Below are 14095 nucleotides of genomic sequence, written 5' to 3'. Positions count from 1 at the left end.
CGCGTTCTGATATAAATTCAATAAAAATCTCGGACTGTTCACAAATGTATACGGTAATATTATATTTCAGCTAATCGTTCCAGCATCAGTACCACCGCCACCACCACCGTCATCAGCACCACCAGCTGCAACGTTTTCCAAATAATCTTGCAAACCGCCGTACGTCTCGGATCGCAGTTCAGTTTGATTAGTTCTAATGTAATTTAATTTATTCGTCTCAATGCGAACTTGCAAGTCGATTGCATACTGTTGAAATAATTTTCCATAACTTTGTATGAACGACAATTGTATAGTGTTGTTGTCGTCGCCGTCATCAGAAATGTTGTTGTCGTCGTCGTCGTCGTGGTTACGGTAATGCAAACGGTCACGAACAGCAAAACGGTATGCTGCATACTCTCTCATCGTCACCGTGTTACGTGTCGCACTACGCCTTTCGCCCACATGTTCCATACGAGGGGACCAGCCCTCTTCTCCGTATGGAAACATAATTGTATACGCCAATGCGTCTAAAGAAGGATTCATCTGTGGGATAATTTTATACCTGTACCGAGCGGTGACGTCCTCTCTCGGATAAACTATTATATTTAGGTCGCCTGTAGGTTAACCGTCATGTTCCCTATATAAACCGGCTACCTCATTGACAGTTGGCACGTTCAGGCCCCTTGCGTGGCAACCGGCGAGTGTGCATCGTCAGTGCTTACCGTGCGAATCTCAAAAGTTTTCTGTGTCTATTATCAGTGTCTTCTCCTTTGCTAAAGTGATTTCCAGCACGAGTTCGATCGTTGATTCTGGGGTCCCATTATTTAGAGGTCGGCGAAAGCGGCCCTTCGCCGTGAAGTCGAAGTCACCTAACCTAGACGCCCACGTGGCTGCCCCGAGCGTGGAGCCCGTTGTTCCTGAGGCTGCTTCCCTGCGAGAGCTGACAACCGAGGACAATTCGTTAAATCAGGAGGAAATTTTTCCCGATAAAGGTGGGCTGGTGGAGTCTTCCGCCTCTAGCAGTTCGGTGAGTCATTCGCTTTCCATTATTCATTCCCCCGCAGGTGCCTTTAGGTTTATTCACCCAACGGTTGGGGATTCGGTCTCCCCAACCCCATGTAATTTCCTCATGCAGAGCTCAACCTCATCCGATAGCTCTTCTGATTCGCAGCCCCGTTCTAAGTAGATTAAACTAATCGACATGCCGGCTAGTCTTCAAGCGAGTGGTTCCCCCTCCAAGGAGGAGTTAAATAGAATCCTTCTCGCGAATCGCGAGAAATTGCCCATATTGGCCGCGGCTAGCGGCATTTCTTCTAAACTCGAAAACCCTAACCGCGTGGCCCCCGTCAATTCATCAATCAAAATGGACGTCATCCCATGCGTCCCCACAAGCAACCGTTACAGCGTTCTTGCTGACGCGTTCGACTGTTTGGACGCGAACACCAGCGCTCCCTCGCAAAACTCGTCCCCGGCCGGTGATATTACCGACGGTCGTGCTAATACCGACACTGACAGACCAGCGGCGGAGCCCAGCAGCCGCTCGCGCCGCACCTCGGAGAAAGTCCCACCTATCTATGTCTCCCACTTTTCTTGCTCGGCCTCGGTCTTCGAGAAGCAACTCACGGACTTATGCGGTAAAACCTTCAAACTTAAATTGCTCAAGGAAGGAATTCGCATCCAATTTGATAATCTCGACTCGCATAATAAAATGATCAACTTCCTTAAAGATAACAATAAGAATTTCTTCACGTTTACTAGGAACAGCGAGAAGATCCTTAGCGTTGTTCTTCGTGGCCTCCCTGCCACCCCTACGGACACTGTCCTAGCTGAAATCAGGAATCAAGGCTTGTTGCCAACCTCCGTATCGCAAATTGGCAAGTTGACTTCCAAGCCAATCTTCCGCGTCAACTTCCCTGCTGGTACCAGTCTCTCCCAAGTCAATAAAATTGGCTTCTTGTTCTCAACCAGAGTTTACTGGGACAGATATTACTCCAATAAAAATCATACTCAGTGTTTCCGCTGCCAGGCCTTCGGGCACTCGGCGTCAAAGTGCAACATGCCCCCGAGGTGTGTTAAATGCGGTGCCAAACATCACACTGCGGATTGCTCCAAGACTCCCGATACCCCGGCGAGGTGTGCGAACTGCGAAGGTCAGCACACAGCCAACTTCTCCGGCTGCCCTTCATTACTAGATTATCTCAGTCGTCGTGACTCCAAGAAATTCAAGCCTCTTGCCTCTCCGTCGGCGATGGACTTTCCGGGCCTCAAAAACCGACAAAATCTGAGTAGTTTGGCCTCCCTTCCTGGCCGTCCCGCTAGGCCATCCCGCCCCATGGGTCCTCTTTCATTTGAGGAGCCCGCGCCCCGCGCCTTGTCTTACGCTGATGCTGCTAGGTACGGGCCACTGCCCCGTGTTCAGTCGGCTCCTTCCGATGAGGGGGCTAAGCTCAATGAACTGATGAGCGAATTCCAAACCCTCCACTCGCTGGTAGATGTTGACCTAATGTTGTCGACCGTCAAAACCCTCAATGCTCGCCTGCGTGGCTGTAATTCCGACGCACAAAAGTTTCAAGTCTTTGTCTCAGTTCTTGGTAGCTTAAAATAAATCTATGGCTTCCTTCCCCAACATTCTTCTTTGGAATATCAGGTCCTTCAAAAGGAATAGAAATGAGCTTCTCCTTCTCATCTCGAAGGAGCAACCGGATATTGTGCTGGTTACAGAGACTTTTCTGTCTCCAGCTGACGTCGTCAGCATCCCAGGCTTCTCTATGGTTAGACAGGATAGAATCTCTGGTACTGGAGGTGGGGTTGCTATGCTTCTTAATAAAAATCTTGCTCACTCAGTGATCAACATAAATAGAGTTGACGGAATTGAGTTCTGCGCCGTTAAACTGAGACATCCAAAATTCAATGTGGGGGTGGCTTACGCCCCTCCCTCCACTACTCTCTCTCCCTCCCATATAGACAATCTGATCAGTATTGGTTCTCCATTTGTCATCGGTGGTGATTTCAATGCCAAGCACCGCCACTGGAACAATTCCAGGGCCAACCCCAGCGGGAAGATATTATATCATCACTTCTCCAACAACAACTATGACGTGATCTTCCCAAATCATTTCACCAGGTCGGCCCCTGGTGTGAACTTCGGTCCCTCGGCCCTCTACCATAGACATCTTTCTGGTAGACTCGGATCTTTCCTTCACATGTGACACCCGTGACCCGGGCCCCTCTGACCACTCTCCAGTGGTCCTTGCTGCATCTACGGAGAGCCCCTCCCGTGGGATCGATGTTGAGATTGATTGGGAGAAGTATCGATCTCTGACGCGTAACTTTAACATGCGTACTGCCTTCGCTGGTCCGCGGGATATCGATGATGTTATCCGGAGCATGGTCACCCTGATGTATTCTGCTAGAAGAACTGCCACCCTGAAAATTGACACATCTCGCACTCGACACGCGTTTCTTCAAAATGATCCTTATCTCCTCTCGCTCATCAGGAAAAGGAGGCATCTTAGAAAGCACGCTCAGCGTTTTGGATCCTCCTTTTTACACCCGTTTACTCGCGACCTCACTGCTTCCATCAAAAGACAAATTTCATATCTTACACACAAGGACTGGATTAATAAACTCAGCTCCTTCAAAAAATCGATCCCCACTTTTTGGCCAGTCTACAAAATTCTTGCCGGTAAATCTACAAGTACTCCGCTTCCCGTCTTGAGTAAGGGTGGCCAGCCTATTTCTGGTGCGCCTAAAAAAGCTGAGATTCTCGCGGATCAGTTTGAGTCAGTTTACATCGAGGCCAGCACTGCTAGCTCTCCCCTCCAGTCAACGGTCGACGACTTCATTACGGATTTCTCCGAGGATCAAACCCCCTCCCCAACGTCGTGGATTGATCTAACTCGGAGGGATGTCGCTGATATTATCTCGGGTTTTAAAAATTCCAAAGCTCCTGGGAAGGATAGTGTATCTGTCCCTATGCTTAAAAACGCCTCCAAAAAATTCATTGTACAGATCTTCTACATTTTCCAGTTCTGTCTGATCAACTCATATTTCCCTGCCGCCTGGAAACAGGCGAAGGTTATCCCCATCCACAAGCCCGGCAAGCCTGCCGACCAGGCTTCGAGCTACAGGCCCATCAGCCTACTCTCTATTCTCGGGAAGACGCTCGAGATAATCATCTCCCGATGAATCAATAGCCATTTAAAAGATCAAAAAATTCTTATTGACCAGCAGTTCGGTTTCAGGAAGTCACATTCCACCTTACACCAGATTACTAGAATCTCCCAATGTATAATTCACGGGTTCAATACCAATAAGTCCTCCGTCATGGTCTTGCTTGACCTGGCAAAGGCTTTTGATTCTGTTTGGCACTATGCTTTGATTTTTAAACTTCACTCCCTCAAATTTAACCGGAATCTAATAATGCTTATTTTTAACTATCTTTCCAATAGATCCTTTTTCGTCAAGGCTGATGGGTCCTGTTCCTCCCCTCGACGGGTCCTTGCGGGCGTGCCACAGGGGTCTGTTCTCGGCCCTGTTCTTTTCAATATATTCATCAACGACATTCCTTCTCTTTTTAACTGCATGCTTGCTCTATATGCTGACGATACCGCGTTACTCACTTCTTCCTCCAAGGTGCATGTGGCTTGTCTTCGTGTTCAATCTTACCTCGACCTCATTACTGAATTCTTTGCGAAATGGAAACTCTCTCTCAACGCCGATAAAACTGAGGCGATTGTTTTTTCCAGGAAGCGTGAGTCCGTTTGCACCACCCTTAAGGTGAACGGCATCTCGATTAAGTGGTCCAATTCGGTGAAATACCTTGGAGTCATACTCGATAACAGACTCAACTGGATCCCGGCCATTGACGACCGTATAGCCAAAACCTGGAAGGCTTTCGGAGCACTTAAGCCACACATCGCTAGATCTTCGAACTTGAACTCTAACATCAGGTTGGCCTTGTACCGCATGTGCATCCGACCCGTGCTCACGTACGGGTCCGTGGTCTGGTGGGATTGTGTTTCAGACTCGCGCAAGCTTCTGGTTCAGCGTGTGCAAAACAAAATTATTAAATTTATCTTGAATATTCCTAAATTCCCATTCGTAATTAGAACAGCTGACCTATGCGCTATGGCTCGCACTCCTCGCCTAGACGAATATGTCTTGCGCCTGTTTGAAGGATTTAACATTGATGTTCCTGAGAATATCCTTATTCGCGACCTTAAAAACTTCAATATTCACAACATTCCATATAGAATTAAACATAGATTTCCTCTTATTAATAGGTTTAATCAACTTGCCAACCATGCTTAACATAATTATCATCCCAGCTTTTTATTCTTGCCTTGCTTCTCTTATTTTCTTCTGTCTATTTTCCTCTGGAATGTTTTCCTGGTGAATTTTGTATCCGTTCCCACGGGCTGCTTGTCTCGCTCGTTCAAACCGGCCCCTCCCCCTGGCCGTGAGTGTTCATCTCGTTCTGCTTATTCTAGCTTTCCTTCTTTGTGGTTTTTTGCAAATTTTCCACACCCCATCTTAGGTCACTATTAGTACTTTTAATCTCAGGTCGCTAATGACATTTTTCTATTTTCATGTTTGTCGGTAAGTCGGCTAAGGCTGACAGGAACGACTCTTGAGGAGGCCGCCATCTATCGTGCTTAGGGAGAACTGTCATCTCGGGTTGTGGTTGCCCTACCTCAATATCTCATCGCCATCTTGAGAGAAAAAAAAAAAAAAAAGACAGTTGGCACGTTCAGGCGACCCGGGTGTAGCATTGTTCTTTTATTAAATATGACCAAACGAAAATCGTTGTGATGTCTGTGATACAGAATATATCACCATGACTCGCTTAAGGTAACCAAATTATTGTAGCCACTATTCCCACGCTATCGCCGTAGGTACCGCCACGTGCGAGGTACCGTTGGATAGGACTCGGCCTGTAGATATACTCAAAATTATGAAATTTTGAAAAAGTGGTGGTGGTAAAAAATTTTTTTCAAAATCTTTAAGAACTTTATAGGAAAGTCAGATTTTTTTTTCTTTCGAAAGATTGTATTTCCGACACCGTTTAAAACCCTGTTCGCCGTTTTTCCCGGACACCTTTTTTGAAACAGCTGTAGCCATTTCAATGTTTGCCGCCTTATTTCCTGCGTTATTCCTGGGGCTACGAACGTGTTCTTGGTGTCGTTGGAACCGGCTCGACGTGTAGATTAATTTTTGAAAAAAAATTTTTGAATATCAGGAGGGGAGGGGGGAATTTTTTTTCAAAATCTCAAAAAATTTTCAAAACGACCACAACTTAAGATACAATGTACATACACGTACATTGTTTGTTATTACAAATATAAGCTAATAGTTTATCTTCTTAAAATTACGCTAAGCATATAAAATTATCGCAAAAGTACTATTTCTTATACTGATTATGTCTTATACTTGTATCTTATTTCTTATTTCCTATTATAGTATGCTTCTATCTTATTATATTTAGTTTAGTAATTGCCAGTACACAATATTTTTTGTGTAGGACGGATCCGGATGTGTTGGAAAGTGTTGGTGGCCTATTAGGATTCGTAAGTTGGAGCGTGATGTTACACGGCTCATTCCTACCTACAATTGTCCGTGGTCTGGATCTCTAAGGTATATGCCCACACGTTTAAGTGTCTGTCCTTGTGATTTATTAATGGTCATGGCAAATGCGAGCTTTACCGGAAATTGCTTTTGGCTAAAATCCCCCCCCCCCCCCCCCCCCCCGGAACTGTTGCTGGGTATTAATTTTATTCGTGGTATTATAACGTCTTGTCCAATATTGGTGCCAGTAATTATCGTTGCTCTGAAAATCCGGTTTCCGAGAGACGTGATACGTAGTCTTGTCCCGTTTACCAATCCATCTATAAGAGACATATTTCGTATGAGCATCACGATGGCGCCCACACGGAGGCGAATCTCATGCGGAGGCAAGCCAGCAACTTCGACGTGGTTGAGGAGTTCATGTGGGTAGTCAGCAATTGATGCGGTGGATGGATCTATAAGCTGATCTTCGGAGAAGTAAATGCGTTGCTGACCTTCAAGTCTGTCGAGGATTAGATTGTTTATATAATCACAGTGGTCGTTGCGGGGGCACAGTAATGCGTTGTCAGGGTTCGGTTCGGCAAGGTTGCTTTCATATACCCAGTTGATAAGATCTTGAATTGAACCATGAAATAGTATATTGTCAGGAATGCTGGTTATGTCAGTGTCGGCAACGTTGGCGGATCCATCTCCTATACGGAGAAGGTAGTTGGCAAAATCTGATTCTCCTGGTTCCACTCGTAGGTTCTGCGTGAGACGAAGAAGATGAAATTCCGGCCAAAGATTACTACTTTTAATGGACTCTGCAATATTTTCGCCTGCATGAGAATGCGGAATGACTGGTGCGTATTGCCTGAAGTCCCCGCCAAGTAACATCGTTTTTCCACCGAACGGTCGATGATGGACGCCAGTTAAGTCTTTCAATGCATGGTCCAGTGCCGCAAGCGCCCGTCTTTCACACATTGACGCTTCGTCCATTATTATCAATTCTGCGTCAATCAAACGTCGGCCTTGGACGCTGGCACGGCTGAAATTACAATTTGACTCTTCCAGGAGGGGAATAGGGAATTTAAAAAAGAAATGAGATGTTCGGCCACCTGGCAAGAGAAGGGCCGCGACTCCGGTCCAAGCTGATGCAACGACAACGTGACCGTTACTCTTAAAATACTGAATGAGTGCCTTATATAAAAACGTTTTGCCTGTCCCGCCTAGGCCATCCAGGAAAAAACATGTTGGACCTGTGTACAATGGTTCTAGAGTTCGAATGATTATATTAAACGCATGTTGTTGTCCTTGATTTAGTTGACCCCGGTAATTCTCGTTCGGTAGAATATATTCACCGAATTAAACTAATTGGCCGCAAACGGGGGCTGGCGGTTGCGGGAAATCCAAGTGTCTCCATATTGCCCTCAGCGATTGATCTTATATGACGGAGACCATGTGCGAAACGAAGTGCCTCATTGTTGCCGTAAACGCGTATTAGATCGTGTGTGAGGTCGTTCTTATGTTGTTCTCACATTGCACAGCCATTTGGTGGACGGGTAATAGCGAGCAGTTGTCCGAATAGGATGCGAAAAGCCCGTGAATGCTGGCATTCTGCGGCTTCATGAAGTGTCTCCTCGAATACTGTACCGCTATTAATCAAACAACGGGCATGGCAAGTTTCTATAGCGGAAGCGTACACTCTACCTTCGTACGTGAAAAGCTCGTCCCAGGAACGTGGGCCCTTAACATGGTGCAGCAAAAGACGGGTAGCAACTAATTCAAGATTATTCGGTGGCACTTGAAAAATGCGTCCAATTCTATTTGTTTTATGAATACTTTCGGTCCAGGTTTTTCTATTTTTATTCCAAACAAAATGTTGTGGAATGTCACGGTACAGATAATTTCTAGCTATGGGATTTATTGTATTTAATTTGAAAAATGCTGTTAGTTGACTATCGCGGTTTGCTGCTGTCTCGGCCGCGACACCTGCTTGACCGTCAGTGAAGTACACAGTACGGTCGTCTTTCGTGTGCACCGTAAGCCGCTCTACATTGTGCGAAAGACCGTACATTAATATGTCATGAGATGCCAATGAGCCTCCGACGAACCCATGTATCGTACTGTACGATACCTTTTTATTTCATTCCCGGTCTCTGATCTAATGATTTCGGCAATGTGTGCTACGTCGTGACCCTTATTTATGTAATTGAAAATATATTTAATTCCGCGAATGCCCGAAAGGTGCTCCACATTAATATGGCAGCCAAACATCTTTGCCAGGTAAGGATTATATGGTACAACATAACGGTTGTCCAACCGAACGTCTATGTGCCCGCGTCTTTTTGTGACGTATTGTCCGTTGTCCCGGCGACGGTAAAGGGGATAGCCGTTTGCTTGTACTATTGTCTGTTCTTGGAAGGCCTTCGGGAACTTCTTTCTGCACGTTGAACTCCCGTCAGGCAAGCAAATTTCTGTACACAGGTGCAGATAATTACTGCATATTATATTGTACAATTCTGGATCCACCTCTGGGTCCGGTATTTCGGCGCAGATGATCCGATCGATATATTCCGGATCTCGCGAATTATGTGGTTGTTCAACAGCGATGATCCAATGAGAATGAGGTATTTGCCGTTTTTGCATCTCGACGGTGTAACCATAGTAGCGGATGCTTCCGAAGAAGTTGTCTTTAGTAATTAACTCCTTGAACCGTTTTTGTTTACAATGAAATACTCGGTTGCCGATAATGGGTCTTAAGTCACGCCTATTTCCCGGATTTAAATTTTGCGCGATTACGGGCCAAGCAGGATTGGCTGTCACGGTAACGAAGAATGTCGCAGCACCGAGTTGCATAGAGAGAGCTAACATATCCTGCAGTGTGTTCATTGAATGTCGGGGACTGCCGATGAAGGTGGATGGCAACAATATTGACACACTTGTTTCAGGATTGGTTATTTCTATGTTTGGCCTAATATTCCTGTTCGCATTGCTGTTAAAGTCGCCAATGTTTTGTAACATTGACCAACCAATGTAGGAATAACTTTCCAGTATCCTGCAAGTGTAAATTTGTCACCGCGAACGGCCATTTGGTAAGCGACATGCTCGCGAATACTAATATACTTTCTACTATCTGTTTCAATCGCATGGCGAATTCCGGGATACCATCCAATTACGGAATATGGGTCAAGCAGAGGGTATAGCATTGCGTCAAGTAATGGATTAGTAATTTTAATAATTTGTAAGGATTCGGTATTCGGACTTACACGATTCTGAATAATCAATTGATGTTGCTGTCGTGGCAGACCATCATGTTCATAATATAAAACAGCAATATTAGCTCGTGTAGTGGGTAAATTGGTACGTCCAACGTGAATCCCGGCGCCAGCAGGTCCCGGTAACAGCTGAATATGCACTGTAGGCCGTGAATGATTGGTACGAAGCATCTCCTGCTCTTTTTCGTACGCGTGTAAATATTGTTGTGCGAGGGCCGAGTTTTCTTAAACGATGGTATGAATTTTTCGTAATATGCGACAGTCCAATTTCGTGGACTCGTAACGCAGTTTTGTTGCAGTTTGTACATCACAAAAATAGGCCGAAGCATATGGCATCGTTGCTCTGTTATCTGGAATGACTTCTTGATGTAATTGGCCAATTCGATGAAAAATTTCGCCCTTTGCAATTAAATAATAAGCGCCAGACGGAGGGTTATCTATTGTTAAGCCGAGAGTGCAAAAGCCAAAAACGGAGTTGAGGTAGCGACTATTCTCTTGAAAGTATTTAAAATCGCGGTGCGCTGGGTTTGTGAAAACTTCATGGAGATACGGATGGATTGGTCGAAGATTAAATGAAACTTTTCCATTTGAACAGCAAGAAGAGAAATGTCCGGCCTCTGTGCGCTCGGATTCGAAATGTTTCGCAGAGCAATGATTACAAATGGCACTCATTGGGCCAAGGTTGTAATAACAGACTTCCGTCGATAATTTTGTGGCCATAGCTGTTCCGGTACGTCGTGCGATTTCTTGGCGCTCTTTTATTCGATATTTCTTTTCACGTTGTAGTCGGCGGCGACGTTCGTTAATTCCGACAGGTGTGCGTCTGCCTTGTTCATCTTCTTCTGTGGGACGTAACCATTGCGGTCCGAAACATCCCCATCTACAATAGTATAAGGTAAAACCTCGCCTTCCGGTCCTATATCGCTATAAGTGGGTCGGCGACCGACAGAACGTGCATTAGTCGGCACTGTTTTGTTACAAGTAATTCGTTGACGGGCTGTTGATGAAGCGCGAGAAGTTGACGGCTGCGGAGTAGGATAATTCGGAGCACGTAGTAATGCGGAACTCGTTGATGGATTATTAAGCGAAGCTTGCTGAGTGGAAGCAGCAGCGATTTCAGTGGAAGCTCTTGTGATGCGGCGTGAGGATGGAGAAACAGTGATGGCATTACGGACCGCAGAGCGTCTTCGGCCTCGAGCGGCATGAAGACTTTGTCTATTTGGTTCAACGTTCGAATCGTCTTGACGTGGAGCTTATTCCACACTTGCAGATGACGACGGCAATATGGAAAAGAACGGCTGGCTGTCGTGGCAAGCGCACGTGTTCGGGGGTCGCTCCGCGTTAAAATCCAATTTTGGTGGCACAAAGTGGTAAAAGTGTGGTAGATAGTGTTGTGAAGTGAGGGGAAACAGCGGGGGAAGTGAGCGGTGAAAGTTTTGTGAAAATCGGAAGTAGAATATAAATAAAAAACGAAATTTCGGTAATGGCGACCTCCACGTGACGCGAGGAAAAGCATGGGGTGCAAACCCATCAGAAGTCGAAAGCAAGGACACGAGTGTTCGGGTCGACCGCGGAATGTGCCCTCGAAGAAGGACTTGCGTGAACACGTGGTCGTGCGATATGTCGAAGTTGAGAGAGAAAGTCGCAGAATTAAATAAATTAAATAATTTTTTTTCCGTGATTTGACGGTAAATAAATCGATCGAGTAAACTTCGATGTATCGAACGAACACGTGGGCATCTCCGCGCGAGGGAAAACGTAGCGCGAAAAGGTCAGTTCGCAAATATCCAACATGGCGAAGGAAGAGTCGCCGCAAGCGTATGGAGAGCGGCCCCTAAGGACGAAGCTTAAGGGTGAAACGGAGACACGCGGCAACAAGCAAGATGGCGGAGACATGGCGCGCTTTTAAAATGGCAAGCGGAGAGGTTGAAGCAAGAAGACAGTGAGGAGGAGAAGAGGAAGAGGCGAGGCGACACGGAACGAAGTAAAAGGAAGGATTTAATTTATAAATAAATAAAGTGAACTAGATGGACTAATAGATTAATAAATATTAAATATTAATTAATTAATAAATAAATAACTAATTAATTAATTAATTAATTAATAGTGAAGTGATTGATTAATAGATTAATAAATAAATAATAAATAATGAATAATTAACAGATAGTCAATTAATTCGGTGTAGTTTTGGGAAAGTGTTATGGAAGTGCAGTGAAGTGCTGTGAGTGTCGTGGGTACAGGGAAATACACGTGATCACGTGCGCGACTGCAGAGGAAGCAGTGCAAAGCGGGAAAATGGCGGAAAAGCGTCGGAAGAACAGTGGAAAGTGCTCCAGCACCCTGGAAATCCCAAAAATCATATCGATGGTGGAGCAAAGGTGCCGGTTCGAGGATGTCCAGCATGGCGGAGGAAGGAACGCTGCAAGCGCTTGGAGAGCGGTTCTAAAGGGTGAAGCGAAGGGATGTGGCAGCAAGCAAGATGGTGGAGACATGGCGCGCTCTTCAAACGGCAAGAGGAGGGGAGGAGGCGAGAAGACAACGAGGGGGAGAAGAAGAAGAGTAGGAGTGGAAGAGGCGCAGAAACATAGACACGACTGATCGAACGACTCAAACCTGCAAAGAAGGAAACCGGTGTTAGCCTGGTCATAGCACCATTAGGGGGCACAAAACGGAGACCGATGGAGCAGGGCAGAGGAGGGAAAAAAGTCAAACTGTGTCAACCACCCTTCTCATCAATTGTCGATTCAGCAAAGAACTCAGTCGTCAGTGTGGTTATGGCACCATTAGGGGGCGACAATGGAGACCGAGCGGGATCGGCAGGAGAGAGGAAAGAGAAATAGAGCGTTCGGGGAAATAGAGACTGGAGTAGAAGATTAGGGGCGATATTAGTAAAACATAGAGACGCGAAATAGTTGTGCAAAGTTACGGGGGAGGGGATTTCGACATATTTTTAACCGACTTCGAAAAAGGAGGAGGTTACTCAATTCGATCAGTATATTTTTTTTTCTATGTGTGCCCGCCGATTACGCCTAGCTGGATGAACCGATCGGAACGAAACCTTTTGCATTTGGTAGGTTCTGACTCCCCATTGGTACCATTATCAAAAAATTTTTCATTTTTTAATTGCAAAGTATTGTTATTGCAAAAAAACCGGCAACTTTTGAAATAAACTTTTCTTGATTTTAGTGCGCTTTTAATATCTTATCACGGACATGATTCTGAACAATTTTGTTCATGTACAAATTTTGCGGAAAGGTTTAGTTTTCGAGATATTAGCGAAAAATTGTTGAAAAGTTTTGAAATCAACTTTGGACGATTTTCATGTCCTTTTAATGTGTTATTAGGGGCACGATTCTGAACAACTTTTTCCTTATCCGCAATTAAGGGGAAGTTTTAGTTTTCGAGTTATTAGCGAAAACTATTGTTACTAATGTATTGAATTCTACGTATGCCTTCGTGTCTCTGGTGGTGTATGAGTCAACATGCAGTCGCTGATTTTCTACTGTTTCTACAAACACGTCTTGTCGGCCGTTAAAAAGCGTGAAATAAAATAATTTTAAGAAAAAAAATACGCCGACTTCGAAATGCACTAAAAAGTATAAAATAATTTCTATTTCCTAATGAAGTAATTTCTATTTCATTCAATCATACAATTACGTAACAGATATGAATGAAACCTATTTACTCGTTAGGTAGTATATTAAATACATTTCAACCTTTTCGGAGGCGGCGCAAAATTAAAAATACCTCAGTAAACGTTGCTGCCAATAACCAGTTGATTGTGGTATGGCGTATTGGAAATTAATAAATCCTGAGAAAGAATACGAACCATTATAGATATATCTAGTAATATACGTAAATGTAACGACTGCATCTTCATTTCGCAACGTTTCTGATATAAATGAAATTGAATCGACTTCGTTCGCATGTGGAAGCCATGGATCGAGTCTTTCCGTCGCATACTCTATGAATATAGAATCTAGATAGACCATAGTTACATTCTATACGCACTAGCACCTATTTCGCGGCGTGCTGTCGAGTTATATGTATAGACAAAAAAATAGCTATACAAACTTTGCTTATGTTCGGCTGTCCAAAGGTTGACATGTTCAAGAAAATCTTTTAATTTTGCGCCGCCTCCGAAAAGGTTGAAATGTATTTAATATACTACCTAACGAGTAAATAGGTTTCATTCATATCTGTTACGTAATTGTATGATTGAATGAAATAGAAATTACTTCATTAGGAAATAGAAATTGTTGGATTGTGTGGATCAATAAACAACACTGAGG

At 44.7% G+C, this 14095-nt stretch overlaps 1 protein-coding gene across 1 annotated transcript; it reads right to left on the bottom strand.

Moving 5' to 3' along the window:
- Positions 1-6585: 6585 nt before the first annotated feature.
- LOC105664128 (uncharacterized) lies at positions 6586-9974 on the bottom strand. Its single transcript, XM_012297335.2, has 4 exons — positions 9694-9974; positions 8640-9583; positions 8236-8577; positions 6586-7784 (listed from the first exon to the last, which is right to left on the bottom strand). The coding sequence occupies exons 1-4, from the start codon at positions 9972-9974 to the stop codon at positions 6586-6588; spliced, it is 2766 nt and encodes a 921-aa protein (XP_012152725.2).
- Between the last annotated feature and the right edge of the window lie 4121 nt (positions 9975-14095).

Source organism: Megachile rotundata, chromosome 11 (genome assembly GCF_050947335.1).
Source record: "Megachile rotundata isolate GNS110a chromosome 11, iyMegRotu1, whole genome shotgun sequence".
Lineage (NCBI taxonomy): Eukaryota > Metazoa > Arthropoda > Insecta > Hymenoptera > Megachilidae > Megachile > Megachile rotundata.
This window is presented reverse-complemented; position numbering and strand designations above follow the sequence as displayed.

Bases quoted from the DNA above. Each gene is read 5' to 3' on its own strand.
- LOC105664128 (XM_012297335.2), bottom strand. From the start codon at position 9,974: ATGCTTCGTACCAATCATTCACGGCCTACAGTGCATATTCAGCTGTTA. The intron at 9,584-9,693 runs GTATCCCGGAAT...TTACACTTGCAG, and splicing joins CCATATTCCGTAATTGGATG to GATACTGGAAAGTTATTCCT. The intron at 7,785-8,235 runs GTAGAGTGTACG...CATTGTACACAG, and splicing joins CGAGCTTTTCACGTACGAAG to GTCCAACATGTTTTTTCCTG.